The sequence below is a fragment of the Dioscorea cayenensis genome, chromosome 5, assembly GCF_009730915.1.
Source record: "Dioscorea cayenensis subsp. rotundata cultivar TDr96_F1 chromosome 5, TDr96_F1_v2_PseudoChromosome.rev07_lg8_w22 25.fasta, whole genome shotgun sequence".
Taxonomy (NCBI): domain Eukaryota; kingdom Viridiplantae; phylum Streptophyta; class Magnoliopsida; order Dioscoreales; family Dioscoreaceae; genus Dioscorea; species Dioscorea cayenensis.
In genome coordinates this window covers 20,255,622-20,271,260 of record NC_052475.1, presented here as the reverse complement: position 1 = coordinate 20,271,260, position 15,639 = coordinate 20,255,622, and the positions used below count along the sequence as shown (strand labels likewise).

At 35.7% G+C, this 15,639-nt stretch overlaps 2 protein-coding genes across 2 annotated transcripts; one reads left to right on the top strand and one right to left on the bottom strand.

Annotated features, from left to right (window-relative positions):
* The first annotated feature begins 5,316 nt into the window (after nucleotides 1-5,316).
* On the top strand, nucleotides 5,317-6,655 carry LOC120262318 (zinc finger protein GAI-ASSOCIATED FACTOR 1-like). The gene is made up of 3 exons (XM_039270406.1): nucleotides 5,317-5,566; nucleotides 5,667-6,063; nucleotides 6,145-6,655. The coding sequence occupies exons 1-3, from the start codon at nucleotides 5,473-5,475 to the stop codon at nucleotides 6,470-6,472; spliced, it is 819 nt and encodes a 272-aa protein (XP_039126340.1). The 5' UTR covers nucleotides 5,317-5,472; the 3' UTR covers nucleotides 6,473-6,655.
* A 2,195-nt stretch (nucleotides 6,656-8,850) lies between these two features.
* On the bottom strand, nucleotides 8,851-15,258 carry LOC120260849 (receptor-like serine/threonine-protein kinase ALE2). The gene is given in 18 exon segments (XM_039268424.1): nucleotides 8,851-9,998; nucleotides 10,081-10,324; nucleotides 10,415-10,718; nucleotides 10,720-10,805; nucleotides 10,890-11,171; nucleotides 11,255-11,629; nucleotides 11,723-11,830; nucleotides 11,929-12,066; nucleotides 12,165-12,263; nucleotides 12,352-12,441; nucleotides 12,524-12,859; nucleotides 12,935-13,039; nucleotides 13,113-13,217; nucleotides 13,292-13,417; nucleotides 13,495-13,620; nucleotides 13,707-13,835; nucleotides 13,921-14,055; nucleotides 14,597-15,258. Coding segments are annotated over 18 exon segments (3,522 nt in total). The 5' UTR covers nucleotides 14,676-15,258; the 3' UTR covers nucleotides 8,851-9,343.
* Nucleotides 15,259-15,639: the final 381 nt, after the last annotated feature.

Below are 15,639 nucleotides of genomic sequence, written 5' to 3'. Positions count from 1 at the left end.
CTGGATGCTACAGTAGCTTGCTGGTACAGTAACATGCTACTATAATTACAAGCCGATACAATAATAGCTGCTACTGTGGACTGGTTATAACATGCTCAATCTCAACTCAAGCTTAGTTTTTCTCCTTTTTTTTCAAATAAAAACCTAAAATCCCGTGAAAGTTGCATGTCACTACTAGACATTTGAAAAGTCAACTTCCCTCTAAATTCTTGATAATTCAATTTAAAAATAATTATTTTTATAAATTAATATTTTTTGCCTTTTTTTTTTCTTTCTCTATTGTTTCACTGACGAGCTTGCTCCATACCTGTCCATCTTCACAAGAGATCATTGGAACCAAGCTAGCTTGCTCCCGTCAATGACAGATTTCGGAGAGCTCTCCTAAATCAAAGCCGATCCCACTGGCAATGTTATTCATGGGCTTCTTAACCACCTAGCTTAGTAATACCTTTTTCTTCTCCGTTGCTCATCTTCTCTTTCTAGCATTCATGGCACTACTTCATTTTTCCCCCTCTTTTCGTTATGTACTCTTCCTCTCCTCTACAACCTTAATTCCCACTTAAACCTAGCTTCTCCCTCTAATTAGCACTTAGATTTCTACCTTATTATTAGCTTCCACACCTTCAATCCAATCTAAGTCATCTAGATGCCACTCCCGCCCCTACCACTAGATGCTCTTTTTCACCGCCTCCTCCTCTTGCGCCCGTATTTCATCACCACATTTTCTCAACCTAATTTTTCATCACCATAGCTTATTTTGTCATCATCTCCAACAGCTCTGACCATTTCCTGCCACTATTTTTCTAGCCTATCATCTTCCATCTATACTCTCACCTGAGCCCACTTTTCCCTTCTCCTTGCCATTGGTGCGTCATTAGGGCTGTCTCCAACACTGTTTACCTCACTAATTGGATAGACTCCAAGTATAGTACTGAGGTTGCTAGGTTAGTGGAGTAATAGGAGATCCACACAGACATGAGGTGGAATGGGAGATGGTTTCATAGTTATGAGGACAACAAGTTTAGCCGAACATAAAAATCTAAAGAAAAAATTGTAGAAGAAAAAAGTAAATTTAAAGGAACTTGAGAGGAAAAAAGGTTTTTTTAAAACAAAACTAAAGTTTTTTTTTAGGTACAAGAAAAATTGTAAGGATTTAGAGGAACTTGAGAGGAAAAAAGATTTTTTTTAAAAAACAAAACTAAAGATTTTTTTTAGGTACAAGAAAAATGGTAAGGATTTAAAGGTCTTTTGAACTTGCCATGAATATCTAGGTTTTATTTTATTTTATTTTTTTAATAAAAATTTGTACAAATGCAAGCCAACTATGATTGAACTCTCAACTTCTAATAAACGCATCACCCGAACAATAAGAAGTCCATCCCAAAAATTGAATATTCAAGAATCATGTTCTAAACCTTTTTTTAATTTAAATATTTAAACTGTAAAAATATTTTAAATTTACTTAAATTAAAATAAATATTTTTTAAAAAAAAATGAACCTCAAACTTGCTTAGACCCAACTCAAGCTTAGGTTTTTTCCCCAAATGTATAGAGATATATATGAACAGTGTTTTATTTTATTTTTTTAAGAGAAGGGTGACGCCTCTAAGATTTAAACATGCACCCATGGTACTGCAGTAATATTGTTCTCTTAAAGTTCCTGAGCCCATGTACTATTTATAATACTATTCAAATGGGTCATATAGATCCCCTATAAAACATAGTCATATCCTCCCATTCTAGAGTTGCATGGCATGAAAATTTATTAGATCGATATAATTTTTAAAATTTTTGAGTATACACATAGCTAATTTTCATTGTCCCATATGGCACATACCGAGTTTATAAATTTCTATGGGAGTAAATAAACCACCGTAAGTGATGTATTTCAGTATGTCTTTTGACAAACTTAAGTGGGTGGCGTTTATCACTTATTATAAAAAAAATTGTGAATAGGTTACATGTATAATTTGAGTACTCTACTAACCGCAATTTAATCTCTCAATTTAAAAAAAAAATATTAACAGCAGTTTAATCTCTCAATTAGAGGCAATATCAATTCTTTTATTATAGGTGTGATTTAATCTTAGTTAATTAACTCAAACTCAACTCAATATCAACCTTCAAATTTATGAGCATCTTCATTTTACAATATTCTTTCTTAGTTGTCTCCAATAAATCTAGCCACCCAAATCCACTACAAAACTAAACTCATTCAGCAAATCCAATCAAATCAAACCCAACCCGAAATCAACCATTGAAGTCACCTCATATACCAAATCGACCATTGAAGTCACCTCAAATATATAAATATATATATATATATATATATGAATTAAAAGGAAGGAGAGGGGGGGAAAGAATAGGAATCTAAATGTAGAAAAAGAGGTCTCCAAAGTCCAAACATAAAAGAGAGGTCAGAAGGTGATCATTGACATGGAACTGCTCTTGCTCTTCAGTGTCCATAATAACATTTGGACATTTCTCTCTGTTTGCACTTCACTTGGAGTAATAACAATAAAAGGCCATCTATGGTGGAGACATGGAGAAAATGACAACCGCATCAAGTTCATTTCTTTTCTTATTTTTATTTCAGGAAAATGATTTCAATTTCTCTTTTCTCCGGTCATTGTTAATAATAATTATTTAAGGAATAATGTGTAAGCTTTTAGTATTTTTTCTTCAAAAATAAATTTTAATAATTAATTAAATATAAATAGTTGTACAGTGAATTAATAAAGGTTTATTTTAATGACAGAAAACTTAGATCACTTAAATAAAATTTATGCTTATATTTTTATAAAACTCTCAGTATTGTGTTCCAAACTTAAGCAAGTGGTTTAGAATACGTGAATTGTGGTAAGTAATGTTGTTCATTTTTTTTTAGTTTATAATTTTTCAAATTTATATTTTCTATTAAATAAATGTATTAAAACAATTATTTTTTTTCTCTTTTTATAGGTGCTCTAATAACATTGTTGGTAATTCTCATCAATAAAATAAAACATGATTTTTGTATTTAACATTGTCTTTTTTTTTTTTTAATTCATGGTTTAAGAAGATATTATTCTTTAAAAATTAAATACTTCTACTACTACTTTCATCTTTCTCTATATATAACATATGTATATATATAAGCTCTATATATAATTATTGGATAGGAAATGTGGCAATTTATATATATACATAAATAAATATATATATATATATATATATATATATATATTAAGAGAACCCATCATCTATGGACATCCCTAGATTTGAAATCTCAGGGACGTCCATCAAGAAATCACCCGGATGAAAAATCGACGATTTCTCTTAGTATTATAAAGCAGTAGAAAGCCGCGTTCTACAGTCGTTGTCATGATGATCATGTAAGCATAAAAAGTGTACATCGTTTATATAATCAATCAACCACTCGGACGACGATCCAACGGCTTAGATTTAAAAACATCCCTAGATTTGAAATCTAGGGACGTCCCTAGATGATGTTTTTCCATATATTAAAGAGTGGTAAGAAAATTTTAGGGAACAAGACCTATAAATGTTTAATAATGCACATGTTGGATTCCAAGTAAAAGGCATTCAAGATGTTCCAAATATCACTGAGACAACATGTCATTGCCAATTAGGCTCCTTCCTTATATGATGTAAGTTTTCCATTCTTTATTAATTTGTTTAATCAAAAATCTAAATTTTTAATATGATCACATGAGCTGTAAATGTTTGTTTGCATTAAGAAAAGCACAAGAAAATGACAAAGACAAATAGTCTTTAATACTGTTTAATTTCATGTATTCAAAGTACAAGGGGCCCATTATAGATTGATTGCATCCCATCACAACCCTGAAATGCTGAAAGTCACAAGATTACATATTAATTATATTTTCATTTTTTTCAATAAACAATATAACTGTTGGTCAAATATGATGAGTTCCAATTATTTATTTTTTAAATAACATAACCTATATATCAATGCTTAATTAATGGTTAACTAATCTCAAAGACCATTTTTTTTCTTTAATTAATTTCATTAGAGTAAGATGATGCTTTACATCATCAAACAAATAGTGGTTTATATATTTATAAAGAATGACCAAATATTTAATTCATAAGAATCACAAGAAGAAGAAGAAATTACACTTGCTAATAATTAAAATTTGTGGGACATACATAAAATTGCTTGATTGGTTCAATCAATGGACCAATCATGCATGCTTAAAAATTAATGTAAATGGTGAAAAGCTGAATGATGATGCTTATTCTTTAACCACTACCTCCTCATCGTGCTCATCATTTCTTTTCTTTTGAGGCAAAAGTAAACTCAACACAGTATCTATGTAAATAATTTCTTCACGAAAAGGTAAGTACATTAATTGCATGTAGGTTTTATGATATGATTGCATGCAAAAGAAGGGCAAGGTACATGCGTGCTTGAGTACTATCTCAGTGTTTTAAAGTTCTCACACAAAAGTTGTGTGAAAAGAGAGTTTATAGATATAAACATGCTTCTTTCTTATCTCATTTTAACCATTAGCAAGTATGCATTTATTTATTTATAACTTGGCCAAACTGCCCTACATTATTTATCTCTTAATCACGAAAGAGATTGGAACTCTTCTGGTATCAAAGTTAAATATCTTACTGCTCATATTACTTACAATAATAGTCATTCACAAAAACTATTTAATATTATTTTTATACTATTGTTTATTGTTATATATGCATGTACGTACTTAAAGACCATATACATAGACTATTCTAGTTTAATGTAGATGTTTTATTAACTCATGTTTTGTATTTTATTTTTAATAAATGTGGATGACCATAAATTTATTTTTAAAAAAAGGACAATATAGGACAAAGATGGCAAAAAAGAACAAATTGAATAAGATAAGGAAACAAACTAGCTAAAATAAAACAATAACAAAAAGAAACATTAATACAAATTAAGTCCACTGAAAATAGATGAAAAATAGAAAAAACACACGAAAAACAAATGGACAAAGCACGAGACATAGGTAACCATCATTTAAATGTCTAAAGCTTCATTCTGAGAGATATGAGGTCAGAGATGCCATAAAATCAAGACTATTCTTAATCATTGATAGTGACTTCTATTTAGTTTTCCCTCTTATTCTATTTTTGAATTTTTTTAATTTAATTTTCATTAATATATGTAATTTATTTATTTTTATAAAAAACATAAATAAAAATATAAGAGATGTGTAGGGAGGTGTGTGAAATTGAATGGGTGGAAACTCATACATTGCATCTGCCTCTCTCTCTCTCTCAAATTCCCTTTTATAGTTTTTCTTTCGTAACTTTGCTTCAAATTCCCTTTTTATAGTTTTTCTTTCCCTAACTTTGCTTATCATGTGGATTCTTATAGCTTGCTGAACACTTGAAATACATGAAAAACACAAACATAATTTGAAACCCAAGGAAAGGAACACTCTAAAGATCAAAACCATGTACTCCACTCTCATCACTTCTCCTACAACTGATCATCAACCTACCTCCTCAATCCCTTGCAAGAAGAGAAGAAACCTCCCAGGAACTCCAGGTTATTTGTTTTTGACATTTATAGCGTGTGTATATCTATATATTTCTGTAAAACTTCACATTATTAGTAAAACATTGTATTATTTGAATCTCTGCATCAGACCCAGAAGCAGAAGTGATAGCACTGTCACCCAAAACACTAATGGCAACAAACAGGTTTGTTTGTGAGATATGCAACAAGGGCTTTCAAAGAGACCAGAACTTGCAACTTCACCGGAGGGGACACAACCTTCCATGGAAGCTTAAGCAAAGAAGCAGCAAAGAAATGAAGAAAAAAGTATACATCTGCCCGGAAATCACTTGTGTGCACCATGACCCTTCCAGAGCTCTCGGCGATCTCACCGGAATCAAAAAACACTTCAGTAGGAAACACGGAGAGAAGAAGTGGAAGTGCGACAAGTGCTCCAAGAAATATGCTGTTCATTCCGATTGGAAAGCTCACTCCAAGATTTGCGGCACTAGAGAGTACAAGTGCGATTGTGGCACCATTTTCTCACGGTATATATCATCAATTTTTTGAAATTTACAACCTTAAAAAGGTTCATTTTCATTAAAAAAAAAAAAGTTATTATTTTACAGAAGGGATAGCTTTATCACCCATAGAGCATTTTGTGATGCATTGCAAGAAGAGAGTAATGAGAAGTTCTCTAAAGAACTACAAGATATATCACCAACATGGTTACCTTTGCCACAAGCACAATCAGCATGCATGTCTGCCACTGCATTGCTTCAGAAAGCTGCACAAATGGGTGCAATAATGAGTACTAATAGTAATAATACTCCTCCTTTTCAAGAACAAATGGCAAGTCACACATTCACTCAAGCTTCAAGCTTTCATGGTTCTTCTCCATTTGAGGAGCCATTTGGAGGGATTTATGGGTTCTGGGAAAGAAGAGAGAAGGATTGATGAAGGAATGACAAGGGATTTTCTTGGTTTAAGGGCACTGTCTCATGGAGGTATCCTTAACTTGGCTCTTTTGGATCCTAATTGCATAAAGTTCCTCATCTTTTGAGCAGCAGTAAACTTTTAATTTTCTTTCGTTTTTATTCTTTTTTCTATTCTTTTTTTCATTTGGTTCTTTTTTCTTGTAATGAGCTGAATTTTGTTATGTTGTTGACTTGTTAATTTAGTGATAATTTTTCTTAATTTGTTTCTTTTTCTAATCTTTTTGGAAACTATGGAAATGTGGTCGATTAGCTTCATTTTGTTTTCCTTTGAATGTTATTAGTTTGCTCCTTTTCCTTATGTAAAATTTGCATTAAAGAATATATATATATATATATATTTCTTTATATATATATATATATATATCAATTCATAGTTATTTATACTGGTTTATGTGTTTTTTTTCAGTGGGAAAAAAGCGCACAAATGTTTTCCCCAATGGGATCTTTAATTATTGACAAAAGAAAAAGGCCAACTCAATTTCATGTTCTTCTTTATTTATTAATTTTTTTACTGTTTTATATTCTTTTTTGTTTATTAATATTTTTCTATCGTAACTCATTAGTACTAATATAAATGTATTATCCCTTATAATATAAAAAAAATTGCACACAATCTCAAGAGTGAACAGCATTTTGATAAGCTCTTGCCATTTCTGTTTTAGTTCTTTTAATATTGTGATTTGATTTTATTTTACCAATATTTTTTTTTTTAATTGGATATAAATTTTTTTATTTGGGTTAAATATTTACGGCCAATTTTTTGGACTGGTATGAAAAAGAAAAAGTCTTCCAATTCATAACAAATTGAACACAGAATCACAACTCAAAAACCTCTGATATTCCCCACAAAAGCATAAAAAACACTATATATATATATATAGGATAACATCAAAGGCGGACGTTTTACAAACGTTGAACAATTTAGATCAAAATATTATACATCACATTTTTTATTGTGCTACTATTCATGAGAACAATAATACTATTTATTGAACCGTACTGTGTTCATAGATAAATCTACTAATGTTGTAATCGATCTAATCAAATTAGGGTTAGAAAAAAAATTATTCTAATCAAATTAGGACTATCAATTACAATTAATTGATATTTAATCAACAATTGATTAATTATCAAGAATCGATCACATGAACACATATGTGAAATCAGGGTTATCTCACAGAAATTTCATAACGCACACGCACCAAGCAACTAATGTGAATATTAGGGTTTTTACCGTAGCCGTTTTTGATGGCAATCACAAATTAATTAATTGAGAAACCCTAATCTCATATCATATAAGGGAGTAAATATATTCGGATAAGGTTAGAACATGTAGCGTTTACCCATCACTACATCTTTAGCAAATTAGTCCATACTAATTTTATAATCACAATCATGTCCATCAACAAATCGCAATTTAATCCAAAGATTAGAGATATTCATATATGAGACTCCAATATAATATTTTACATATTAGTCATTCTATCAATAAATATTTCATATAAGTGAGATAATTAGACCACCAGTGGCACTATTAATCCCCACTGTGTGTTTTTTTACATTATTGGACATAAAACAATTTAAGAAAATTATTTAATAATATATATTTTATATATAATAAAATACTTTCAAAAAATTAACTGGTCGGATTTATCCAACACATAAGAAACACAATCTAGAATATTCTCTCATACAATAAAAGTGATAGATCCCATTTTGGATGACTACAAACCTTCATGTATTTATTATATAACCCAATGTGCCCGTATATAGCCTGTAATTAGCATCACCGGTTGACACTATCAAAGTAATATAATTTATACATAAGATTTAATAGCATCCTCAGGTAATAAGGACTTTTTGTAACAGAATAACTCTTCTGTTCTATGACAATGTTTGGTCTAAGAGTTCTGTATGGTCCAGTCCAATATTTGTCAACTACAAAAATCCACAATGTTACTAAGAGTCTCCACTCTAGTGGTTGAGACATATCACTCTATCACATATAGTAGTACAACATGTGACAACCAATAATGAATACAAAATCATATTTTATCTCATAGGTTGGGAACTATTTTGGGTTGCAAGCAATATAGATTATCATGTCTCACTTTAATGATCTCTATCATTAATTTGAAATCTATGCAATGCAAGCCCATAATAATATATCATCAAACATGAATAATACAATACCCTATAATTATGCATGCAATGAAATATAACTATTTTATTATTAAACAATAACTAAAATTGGTTTTATAGGGCATACTAGTTTTTCATATCACTCATGAAAAACCTTTAGTTTTCTGTAGTTCAAAACCCCACAAATATGGTAGCTTTGAATCTGGCTCAATTAGCAATTATACTGCAAGATTTAAAATGGAGAAACTGATTGAACAATACTAATGTTTTGGAGCTTTTGTACCCCAAAAAATTGCATCAAGATCCTCCTGTGTCTTCTCACTCCATCTTTACCAAAAAAAAGGATAAACAAAAAGAAAACACAACATTCCAATTTATAAACACAAGAACTCGGATTGCCAGGAATTTAATTTACATCTTTGAATGCATTCCAAGAGACAAAATCATTTGCTCAGATGCTTCAGAGAGATTGAGAGAGAAGAACAAACAGAACCAATGAAGCTTCATTTAGGGAAGAATCTTATTCTGAGAACCAACAAAAGAACACAGTTAACAATCACCTTCAATCCTTCCCTTGAAAAACTTCTCCATCTTCCTTATTCATCGACATTCTCTCAACCTTCTCGCACCTCAATCGTGCTCAGTGCTCACCTGAGCTCAAATGTGACTGTTCGAGTGCTTGATTCCTTCAAGGCCACTGTCCAATACCCTCCTCTGGTCCCGATACGTATCGGAGTGCAACTGCATGGTCACTCATGCTACCTTTCGATAAACCTCTCAACCTCTGCCAAAACTGCCTGCCTCTACCAGGCCTCAGCGGACCTGAGCTTGAATGCCGGCGAAAGGAACCCGAACCCTCTCTGGTAAACCTCGCCGATGTACTGAAGACATCAGATGCTGATAACACTCTTTCGGCTTCCAGACCCAATCCTGCACTTATCCTAAGTTCAGTTTCATGAGCTGATAAAACCTCCTGGCTGCAACTTCCTGATGCTCCGTATTCATCTCCCTCATTACACACTAGTTTTAGAGCTTGCACTACCTCACCCATAAACGGACGATGAGAAACCTCAGGTTGAACACACATTGAAGCGATTGCCGCTACTTTTGCCACACTGTCGAAGGGTACATCTGTGCCTAAGGACAGGTCTATGATCGTCTCCAAACCTTCCTTGCTTGTGAGGAGCGGACGAGCCCATGAGACTAAATTTTCTTGCCCGGGAGGTTGTGACATATCTACCGGTTTCCTTCCTGTTAGAAGCTCAAGAAGGACAACCCCGTAGCTGTAAACATCACTCTTGACAAGAAGATGCCCCGTCATCGCGTATTCAGGAGCTACATAACTGAAGACAATGAAACACATAAATACTAAATACCTCTACTTGTTTTTCAGTAAAAAGAGAAGAGTGAAGAAGGAATCCTCACCCAAAAGTTCCCATGACACGGGTTGAAATGTGCTCATTACCCTCTTCCAATGCCGTCCGGGCAAGGCCAAAATCTGAAACCTTTGGAGTAAAATCATGCTCCAATAATATGTTGCTTGATTTAAAATCCCGATGAATGACACGAGGGCTTGAATCTTCATGCAGATAGGCTAGACCACGAGCAGCACCGAGTGCTATCTTCATTCGAGCATTCCAATCAAGTGGCGCAGATTCCTTGTCCACTCCTACTCAGAAAATACATTTTCTAGATCAATTTTATGTCAATAATGACAAAACAGCAAGATATGACAAACAGTCAAGTTTGCAGTTCTAACCATGCAAATGTGATTCGACACTGCCATTAGGAATGAGTTCATAGACTAGACAACGGAGATGCTCTTCGGTGCATATACCAATCAACTTGACCAAGTTCCGATGATGCAAACGGCTAAGCATCTCAACCTCGGCCAAAAATTCTCGCCCGCCTTGCTGATCATCCCTCTTCAAAACCTTTACAGCCACCCGAGTACCATCTTGAAAAGTACCTTGATAGACACGCCCAAAACCACCTTCGCCAATTATTCTCGAATCATCAAACTTGTTAGTAGCTCTTTCTATCTCAATTAGACTAAAGGTTTTTCGCCGATCCTGTGTATGTTGCAACACTGGAACCAAAGGACCCTGACGCTGAGCTAGGCCGACTTCCATATATTACAGGCCCAGGCCCTACATAATTTGTTGGAAAATAAATGAATTAAAATAGACATGAAAAATGTTTTCATTGACAAATATATCAAAGAAATGCTTTACCTGCAGACTTTGCAAAGGAAGGAAGCAAAGGTTGTGGAGGTTGTGATGTCGGTTGAGCATGCTTTCTACATTTTAGCAATAAAAACCATGCCGCTCCAACACAAAGAATCAGCGCTATAACAGATGAGAGTACTATAATAGCAATCAAGCTTTTACTGATATTCTCCTTTGGTTTTCTTATATCAACCCCGAGAGGTTTTATCGCTCGTGCATTGTTGGTGTTAGCTAATGAGCCATCAGCATTGATATTTGCAGGTGCCATAGGTGGTGATGGAGGAAGGCCTATTGCAGAGATATTGCAGAGATATCATAGTTGAACTACCTCAAGAGAAAGACACCTAACATATGGGAAAAGCATTTCTTACCCGGGTATTCAACGTACAATACATCATAGTTTCCAAAATCAGAGGAACTGAGGACAACTTGCTTATGCCAGAACCGCAGATACGTCTGATACGCTATTGTGTGGTCAAAAGTCTGTCCTTTTGGCACCAGATAAATGATAACAACAGTCTTCTTCTCAGGCTCCTCTGTATCAGCATTTGCTCCCATGATACGAACCTGACTTTGCTTCATGGAAATTCCCGATGAAATTTCTTGGGCAAGCTTGGATACCACAGGAAAGAAATCATACAACCCAATGCTTAGGCGAAGCCCAACTTTAATCGGCAAGACACATGTACATGGTGAACCGGGCAAGCTATTTGTTAATGGGTCTGTGCATGTCAAAGGGGAGCAATCTGCAATCACATGATAATATGCATGTAACTCTAATGTCCGAAAATGGCGGCATTATTGTAACAATAGCAAACAAAGTGTGGACGTATAAGTACCTGAATTGGGGGGTGGAGGAGGCAATGCTTGTAAAGGCGGCAACTGTGGTGCAATTGGCTTCTTGGGAATAGAGTTAGTAGGGGATGGTGCAGGGGAATGATTCAGCCCTGTTGGTATCACCATGATCACATACAGAGATGCATTTAATAACAGCACAAAAATTGCTCAACAGAGAAGATTGCAGGAAAGAAGATGTATCACATACTTCCTTCTTGACTAGATGGTACCATTGAAGTTGGTGAAGGTACAGGGGCTTCTCCACCGTCTCCCGGTGAAAGTGGTGCTTGTGGGGGCTTCTTGGGAAAAGGGTTAGTAGGGGAAGGTGCAGGGGAATGGTTCGGCCCTGTTGGTATCACCATGATCACATACAAACACACATTTAGTAACAGTATGAAAAAAGCTCAATGGAGATAATTGCAGGAAAGAAGATGTATCACATACTTCCTTCCTGACTAGATGGTACTGTTGAACTTGGTGAAGGTGCAGGGGCTTCTCCACTGTCTCCCGGTGAAAGTGGTGCTTGTATAGGGGAATTTGGAACTAATAGAGATAACAAAAGTAATGCAAATTTCTTATTAATAATATAGTAGGTATTTGGTAACATCCAAAATAGTGGTTGACTTAGTACCTTGAGCTGGAGGGGTTGGCCGATAATGCTTGTGCCTATGGTTTGTGAACACATCTGGAGGATGCAATGGAGCTGGGGAGATAACAGGACCTTCCATTTAACAAAGAAAAGAGCTTCTGTCAATGAAATTATCAAGGAACACAATCAAGGATGTCGTAGAAAAAGTTTAAACCTGAATTGTGTGATGATGACGATGATGACGATGAAAAAGGAGATGGAGATGGAACAGAAAGTCCATCTGCAGGAATTGTAGGGGCAGATGCAGGGCTGTGATGAATCTTTTCTGGAGGCGTTTTAGGATGTGAATTCGAAGGAGCACTAGGAGGTGTTTGCAAATGGTGACCAGCTCTCTTGCTATAATTTCTTGGATGAATTGGAACTGGAGGTGCAGGTGTAGGACTGTGAAGTATTGGTCCTTGTGGAGGATGGGACTGCGGCAATGAAGGGGTTTGTATAACATTTGAAGGTGTCTCAGCTTGAGGTAGTGGGCTTAAAACAGGAGAGTGATCTGAACCAAAGTTCACCGGGAATTATGACCTCAATAATATTTCCTACAATTCAACACGGAAAGTCACTTAAATACCTTTTACATCAGGATCATCTACAGGGGAAGGTGCCACAAGCGGTGCACCATGGTTTTTCTGGTGGATAGTAGGGGAAGAGTTCGTTGATGGAGGAGCTGCTGGACCTGCAATGGATATACAAGATGAATGCAGGACCAATTAGAGAAATAAACTCAAATAAGTTTTTGAAATGCTTACTATCTATTGCATGAGGAGCATGCTTGGTTGTGGATGGAGATATCGCTGCACTAATTGGCTGCATATTGGGTGGATGACTGGGAACCTTTTCCGGAGGTGATGAAACTGGTGTAGCAAAATACAATTAGCAAGTAACCCGATTTAATATTGATTTGGTTGCCTGGGTAATTGAACCAAACCTGGAGCACGGGGCGAGGTGACTGAAGCATGATTAATAGGTGCTTCTCCATGAACTCCACCCTTGGGCATCCCTTCTCTAATGGGAGCCGAAGGTGGGATTGCAGAGGAAGGTGAAATATCATGGCCTGCCAAACAAAGCAAAGTCATTCATAATACAATAGCAATGAAAAGTCGATGAAGTTGATGACAACATGCAGAACACCTGATCTCACAGGAATATTAGGTGCTTGGCTTTCTACTGATGGAGATATTGGTCTTGGCCAATGAATAGGAGGGGGAGTATCCTCAAACTTTGGTGGCGATAGGCTTGGAGCATGTGCGGAAAATCCTAAATGATAACCTTAATATCAGGATACTTCCAATTTTTAAAATCTTCAATGGAGATGTAACACATTGCAATTTCATTATGGTTACCTGTGTGGTGAATTACAGGACTAGGTGCAGATGCATTTTGGGAGTTTATAAGGTTTGTAGGACTTGAAGCTCGGACACTATTAGGTGCAGGTGCGGAAGAGATTGCAGGCAAAGGAGGTACATCAATCCCTGCAAGAGAATGCAAGAAACACAAGAACAATGGCACTTCATTAGTAAATCAAAGAATATAAATTTAACAAAAAGTAATACTAACCCATAGGAGCAAGCATTTGCGAAGGCCGAAGTTTCATGTCCCCATCATTATCAGATAGAGATAGTGTTGTCCTTCGAGCAAATAGTAGTTTGTGTGATGGTTTAGAGAGCTCCCTTATTAGAGGCACTACCGATCCTGTAAAAGATATGACAAAATAGTTCGGATGTTTACAAACTTGATTCTCACTAAAGCTATTTTCCAAATGTATGAACAAAGTGCTCATATAAATATCGTGTATTTGCAAATGTGAGTTTCTGACAAACATTCTTAAGGACTGGTAATCGATTCTGCTTGAATTGGAAGGCAGTAAGAATTTTCAGAACTGATGAACTCATTCTGCAGTTTGCTGTTGATTAAATTGAAGAGCATATTGCACATTATAATAAAAGAGATGCATTCTTGATGATATTTTTCAGTCATAGTTTTACCAAAAAATCATCAAATTTAGGCTGCTTCCATATATTATTTCAATAGATTACAACAACGGAGAAAAAAAACTATCATCAAACAATTTGTCCCCATTGCCTATTTTCGCCTACATATCTATATCAGTCTCTAAAGAATCTAATAACATTAACTCAAAAAACAGAACAATAAAAGACAGATCCAAACAGGTCTGAAAATCATAAACAAAATTAGAACAAAATCATGTTTTTGAAATCAAAGCTAATGATACCTTTAGATCCCAGAACGGCCAGAAGAACAATAGCAGAGCAAAGAGCCCACTGAACCACAAACTTCAGAAACCTCCCCATCTCAGCACCAAGATCTCAAACCAAACACCACCACCTTCATAGACAAAGAACCCTCACAAACCACAGAGATGGGAAAAGCCAGAGGGGAAAAACCTAAGCCATCCCATATATCAAAAAACCAAGATTGGATTTTGCATCAGACAACACCATCAAACCAGCATGTCAAGCAAGAAAAACCCAAACTTGCGTGGTGACCAAAGACCACAACACAAAGGAACAGTTATTATCCTCATAATGGACGCCTAATACCAAGAGAAAAGCTCTCCAAGATGTGAACTTTTCTTAAGAGTTGCCAAAAAGGAGAGGTTTAGTGCACCCTGAGTGGGCTTAGAAGAGGAGAGAATGAGGCTGAGTGGGAGAAAAGATTCCAAGAAAAACAAGGATTTGTGGATTGAGATTTAGAATAGTGTGAGAGCTTAGTGGATTGTGAGAGAGAAAGAGAGAGAAACCAATAACAAGGCACCTTTTTTATGAGATTCCTTGTTTGCATATGGTGTCAAATGGGGCAGCTTGGTGGCAAGGGTCTCCTCATGGTTTGACAGACATAGATCATGGCCATGAGGGAGTCCAAAGTTTAAGGCCATTGAAGGCTGTTTATCCTCCTCCTCCTCCTCCTCCTTTTTCAATCTATGCCAAACTGGGTCCCACTTTAAACTCCATCTTGTCCATCCAAACTGCCACTCAGGCATGATCACCACCATCCATTACATTTGCCCCTCTCTCTCTCTTATTCTTGCTGTTCTTGTCTCTTCAATCACAGCACATTCACTGGTAGAGCTGTCAATTCGGGTTTTGGCCCGTGGGGCCCAGGCCCGCCCTCGCAATAAAATTGGGCGGGTCGGGTTGGTCATTTATAGGCCCGTCTGGAGGCGGGCCTAAATGGGCCAACCCGCGCGGGCCGCGGGTTGGGCGGGGCGGGCCGCGGGTTGGGGCGGGTCAGCCCGCGGCCCGCCTATAATTTATA